Consider the following 6,236-nt stretch of genomic DNA (forward strand, 5'->3'; position numbering starts at 1 on the left):
TGACTTTCCTGATAATATTCTCAAGGAAACTATAGAAAAAAATTGCTTTGAAGTCAAGATGTTCTCCATACACGGTTTAATCAAATTGTAATTAAAGGATGACTTAAGGCACAACATTGATTTACATCTTACAATTTTTTTTTCCGGGAAGGAAAAGAAATAGTATCGGTCCAGACTGTAACTGTTAAACTCAGGGGACGAAGGAATGGAAGACAAACGTTATACATGTCAGTGAAAAATGTAACTATTTATGTACAGCAATGTTTATTTTCAGTAGCGATTAAGTGATTTATTTTTTGCAATTAGAACAAAAGTCTTTCACTTGGGACCAAATGAAAGATGTAACCCGAAGAAATCTTGAAGACAGAAACATGTATATTTCAATGAAGAAAAGTTGTTATTTTCAATTTAAAAAAAAAGGTAAAAAAATGGAAAATAATTCTTTGAAGTATGCATATAATTGTCATAACAGGTATTTACAGATGAACACAATCCGGTAACTTAAAGCAACGTGTAGATTACTGGTTATTATATTGTAACATATTCCACATATCTCACGCTACTGCGGTACCATTTATACCGTTATGTCAATGGAACAACAACCAAAGGAAGTGGATGAAAAATGCTTTAATATATTGTAGGTGAAACTTGAGCCAGGAAGACATCTTTTCGATCAATTTATATTGTGGGCTGATGGTATCGATAGGATTTGGACCAATTCTTTGAGTCAGTGTAAGGGTGTGATACCTTAGTTGACAAGGAATGTGATATCTAAGTTAACCAGGGGACTCCGTCACATTACTATTGACCTAACCAGCATTACGAATCCATTATCATTAGATCACCATGACCACGTTTTGAACAGTCACATCACACGAAAACATCCAAAGAGGAGTGTGTGTTTACGTGATTTTCCCTCTGTTGACCCCAATCGACCTTTGACCTTAAAATTAATAAATACACCTTTCATAACCCGTCATCTGCTGACCACTATAACGACATCTGATAAAGACGGATCAATCGTAAGGCTTTAGTGTGGTATCCCTGTTTGACATATCATTGTCCCCAATGACCTCTAATCCATATGACCTTTGACCTACTTCTTGTTTATGAAATTGTGGAGCCCCTCATTAGTGTTACAACTGACCCGAATTTGTGGTAAGAAAGTTAGAGAGAAGGATCTGTGTACAGTAATTTGTCAACCAGTTTTGACGGACGGATATATACAGGCAGGCAGGCAGACAGACATACAGACAGACAGACAGACAGACAGACAGACAGACAGACAGATGCATTGCAGCTTCAATAGCACAACTGGATGAGGCAAGAACTAAACAACGGTATGTAATCGTTCTTCCCAAATAAAAACTCTATCTATAGTCATTTGGAAAGTTGAAGGAAGTCTGCGGGGTGTCTGCGGTGTAACGTTTATGTCTAAATAGCGCAGCAACTGTGGGGTTTCGTGGTCGAAGACTTTTGCCAATCTTGAGACAGCTGTAACAGTCTGTATTGTTAAGTCTGTCTAAATCTAAATACTGAAAGAATTGTAAAATTGTATATGGAATACACATCGATATTGACGGCATAAGCCATTGGGTGGGTTACATGCACGCCGTTCCATATCTGTACGACACGTTTATAAATAACAGTACATAAACATGAATACAATATGCAGTTAAGATATCATGATCAAATTTCATCTCAGAGACTTATTAATTATAGGAATCATATTTTGTTTTACATATATTATAACCAAAAACTTTCCCCCCGCCCTACCCCGTCTCCTCAAGGCAAATTGAATGTAAAAAGTGATGTGAAATGTCGGAAAATACGTGGCAAGTTTAGAAAGACACACGGTGGTAAACAAACTAATTTCACATGGTTATATATTCATTAATTTGACCCCTTCTTGTTTGTTTCATACATATTCATTGAACACAGTTAAATAGTAATAATAAATGATTGGTGTTTCTTAAAGGGTGTGAAGACTCGCGAAAAAAAGAAACGTCTAATGCCGGTAATCTGACCTAGTTTCGAATGAGGTGTAACAGAAGTGTTAGACACCACCATCGATCCCAGAAAATACGCACACAGCTTGCTACCTTCGGTAATTTGACACTAGTGTACAGTCAGTACATACAGCTGCGGTCAATACCCAAAGCACAGTGTACAAACGATACAGCGATGGACATCTCAGGTCCAGCTAAAGATAACAAGGTATCACGTTTCATCACTGTCTGCATTTTGTAGCGACAGCAGAAAACTTCACTTGCAAGCAGCGGAAAGTTAACATTTTCAGAGCGCGGCACGCGGTTTGTGGCGAGTTTTCAATGCCTTTAAAATCATCGGATCGTATTGAATTTTCAATTATTAATTTTTCTTTCTTCAGTCTATCCGTAAATCCCTCTTCAGCTTGCTATAACGAGTCTTTACGTAATCGAAGAACTCGTACTGTAAATCCATCCGTTCACGGAGTAGTTTGATGGTTTCTGGCCTCGGTGAATGCTTAACATTTGTCTTTGTAAAAGCTATAGAATCTGGAAAGATGTTAACAAAGAATAAAAGAGGAAGATGACGTGTGCGTGACGTGTACGTGACGTCACTGAAGCAACCAATCGCTTGATTTATATTTAGTCATAGTAGCCTATGTAACACATAAAACCCAATAGGAAATACATATAATCTAGTCCTGCATGATAACATTAATGTTCACAATCACGCAATATACATATTTAATATATTTTGACATATAATTATAAGGAGTTACAAATCAATGGCTATACAGAGGAGGTGACGTCATATTCAAATTTGTTTTTGAAAAGAATCATTCCAGACAACATTATATAAGACAGGAGAATAGCCTAATTGAACCGTAACGTACATCTCAAATTTCGTACTAAATAATACTTTAATGAATGTCTTACCGTTTTGATGACGAGAATAAAGGGCATATATATCCACATCTTTAAACATATCGGGAAGTAGTATTTGCAAAGCTTTTATGGTTGTACCTATCTCCGAAGACAGTCCGACAATTGTATACTGTTGGAGGTTACGCTTAGCTCTGCTAAGTGTCCATTCGTTAACAATCCTGTAAGTAAAAATACATTAGGCAGCTTCGTAACCGTGAAGGATTTATATGATCGTATCTTGCAGACAGGCCTGATGAGGAAAGAGGGGGGGGGGGGCGGGGAGGGACAGAGGGGGCAAACATTCCCGGAAACATTTTCCTTAGCATTTTGGTTAAAGAAAGCCACAACATAAGACAAACTAGATACTATATATTATAATTGCTTAATACCTTTGATACATGGTAAAAAAAGTTCAAACTGTCAATCAAAGTATACTTCCAAGTACTCAGTTTTGGAGGTTCTAGCCACCTCAGATCCCTCAATAATATTACGTTGCAATTTTGATAGAATGAGACCTTCATCTTTTATGTTTTCGTTTTCAAAACACATTTCCTATTGTTTTTTTTTCTGGGGGGGGGGGGTTAAGTAATAACTTCCTGCGATCACATGTTAGGACTATATCATTTTACAGAACATTGACATAATTTAAAGTGGTCATTATCAACAGAGCTCTTGGAAATATTGCATGAAACAGCAGTATCATCGGCATATTTAATAACATAAATGTGTGAGTTTGACCTAATTTCATCAATATATATATATATAGTAAATAGTATACCAGATAATGGACCCCCCTGAGGCACTGCAACCAACCTATATTTCCGATATTTATATTAGGCCCACACAACAACTCACTTGCATCTTTCGTCCATGCCACAGAATTGTCTGAGTGTGACTTTAGTATAGTACGTAATAGCATCGTTACACGTGTGTGACGTCATTTTCAGGCATTCATCTATTGTCTGTGAAATAAGTTTGATACAGCAGTGAAAACGTTCAAAATGAAACTGTTGGAATATTGAACACCAAAAAAAAAAAAAAATAACGAAAACAAAAAAGGAGAATGGCTTGAATGAACAGGTACAGTAGACCATATCCAGTCTTATATATGTAGTCCTAGATATTTTGCAATTGGACTTACCGAATCTGCTCTGAAAACTCTCAAAGAAAGGGATGCTATTTTTTTAGGTATATCTACCACCCCCCCCCCCTCTGAAAACGGTGGCAGAGCAAAGATACAGTCTAAACAATGGGGGGGGGGCAACGGGAGCGGATTCCCAAAGCAGTGGGACAGCGCTTAAACCAATATAATTTAATTGAAGTCTCGCTTTCAACCCCAGGTTCGCCGTTCGAATCAAAATCCCTGAGTTCAATCATGGGTCAAAATTGAGTATTCGCTATACAAGGAGGTGATTTGTAGCTCGATGTTGGACGAGTAGTTCCATGATCGATTCAAAGTTTGTTCTAAAAACAGGGCTATAAAAGAAAAGGTTTTGTTAAACAAAAACAAAGAAACAACGCTGATTTTTTTTCTTCTTCTTCTTTTTGAATGAAACTAACCTCTGGCCAATTATCTCCTCCGTGTGATGCATTTTTGGCTGCTGTGTCTCCAAATAAATCAAAGTAATAGTTAGATATGACCCTCTCGACAGGATCACGAACGGTATTGATGTAGACAATCTCTGGTCCACTGAAGACGAGAATGAGAAGGAACCGACTAATTTTAGTTGAATTGTAGAAGTATTATTGATAACAGCTTCATCATTCTCATCTGCCAAAAAACTTGACTACTTGAGCTAATGAACTCAATTTGTCACGGGAATTTCGTATCGAATAATATCGAAAGCAAAAAGTCAACCCAAGCAGCTTTTTTTATGCTTGAAAGCTATGTCAATGCCTCGTTTATTTGAAGTTAAATTGCCAAAAAATGTCATCGTCATCGTAGTTTTCATCGTCATCATCGTAGTCGTCATCGTCGCCGTCGTCACTTCTACGTCATCGCCACCGTCATCGTCGCCGTAGTCGACGTAACCGCCGTTCACCATCGTCATCGTCACAGCCGTCGCCGCTACCATCGTCACGAATTCCTTCACTGCCATTCGTCCTAGTCTTCTTCATCGTCACCCTCACCGTCATCGCCTTCGTCGTCAGCTTCGACGCTACCGTCATCGTCACCTTCGATATCGTCACCGCATTCGTCACTGCCATCGTCACAACTACATTCACCGTCATCGTCACAGTTAACGTCATCGTCACACCCAACGTCGTCGTCATCGTCATGTTTACATTTTATGAAAGCAATTATAGGCCAGGTCATCATTATCTGCTCAGTTGGCCTTAAAGGAGCTTTCCAGACAAGACAAATGTGGACGAGGTAAATTTACCTTAAACTTTACAAACTAGTATATCAAAGTGGGTTGCTATATAAGATTAATAATCTCATACCTTTAAATAGAACTCATAACTACCATTCGCATGTCAGGAGTTTCGACCTATGACATTTCATTTACGGTAATCGTTGTTTATTTTACTTCTAAATTAAATATGTAAGTAAGATCTGTATGACAACATTGGTTTCACTGTGAACAGTATTAGAATTCTTGAAAACGTAAAAGAAAACCGCAGGAAACCGACCAAAAACAGCAGCTCTGTGGAACAACTGTTAAAACCAATTTTATTTCCTAAATAGAACAATATTTCCCCTAGACATTTGGGAAGGCGGGGATTTCATCACAAAGATATTTATCATATACGCTAAAGATTTAAACAAAGCACAACATCAAACCCATCACCATCTACTCTATTACGTTGCTTAGTGGTTATAATGGACATTTCTTAGTGAGGATTCCTGTATGCAAAGTATGCCAATGATTTTAATTGTGTATACAACGTTTTAGTTTGTTTCTTATTCTGTCCAGACTGACTTTGTTCACTTTATAGGTGTGAACGTACTATACTAAGACCAGACTGACTTTTTACACTCAATAGGTATGAACATACTACTCTAAGATAAGACTGAATTTTTACACTCAATAGGTATGAACATACTGCTCTAAGACCAGACTGACTCGTTACACTCTATAGGTATGAACATACTACTCTAAGATAAGACTAAACTTTTACACTCTTGAGGTATGAACATACTGCTCTAAGACAAGACTAAACGTTTACACTCTTAAGGTATTAACATACTGCTCTAAGACCAGACTGAAATTTTACACTCTATAGGTATGAACATATACTGCTCAAAGACCAGACTGACTTTTTAAAACTCTATATACTGTAGTATGAACACACTACTCTAAGACCAGACTGACTTTTTAC

At 37.5% G+C, this 6,236-nt stretch overlaps 1 protein-coding gene across 2 annotated transcripts in view; it reads right to left on the reverse strand.

The window, feature by feature from the left end:
• Nucleotides 1-241: 241 nt before the first annotated feature.
• LOC139958765 (uronyl 2-sulfotransferase-like) overlaps nt 242-6,236 on the reverse strand; it is a 15,851-nt gene continuing 9,856 nt past the window's right edge. For both annotated transcript variants that reach the window (XM_071956094.1, XM_071956095.1), the window contains 4 exons: nt 4,473-4,602; nt 3,768-3,874; nt 2,925-3,091; nt 242-2,537 (listed from right to left, as the gene is read on the reverse strand). In XM_071956094.1, coding sequence (XP_071812195.1) covers nt 2,386-2,537; nt 2,925-3,091; nt 3,768-3,874; nt 4,473-4,602 — 556 coding nt within the window. In that variant the 3' untranslated portion in view covers nt 242-2,385. The remainder of the gene's footprint in view (nt 2,538-2,924; nt 3,092-3,767; nt 3,875-4,472; nt 4,603-6,236) is intronic.

This window comes from Apostichopus japonicus, chromosome 18, assembly GCF_037975245.1.
Source record: "Apostichopus japonicus isolate 1M-3 chromosome 18, ASM3797524v1, whole genome shotgun sequence".
Lineage (NCBI taxonomy): Eukaryota > Metazoa > Echinodermata > Holothuroidea > Aspidochirotida > Stichopodidae > Apostichopus > Apostichopus japonicus.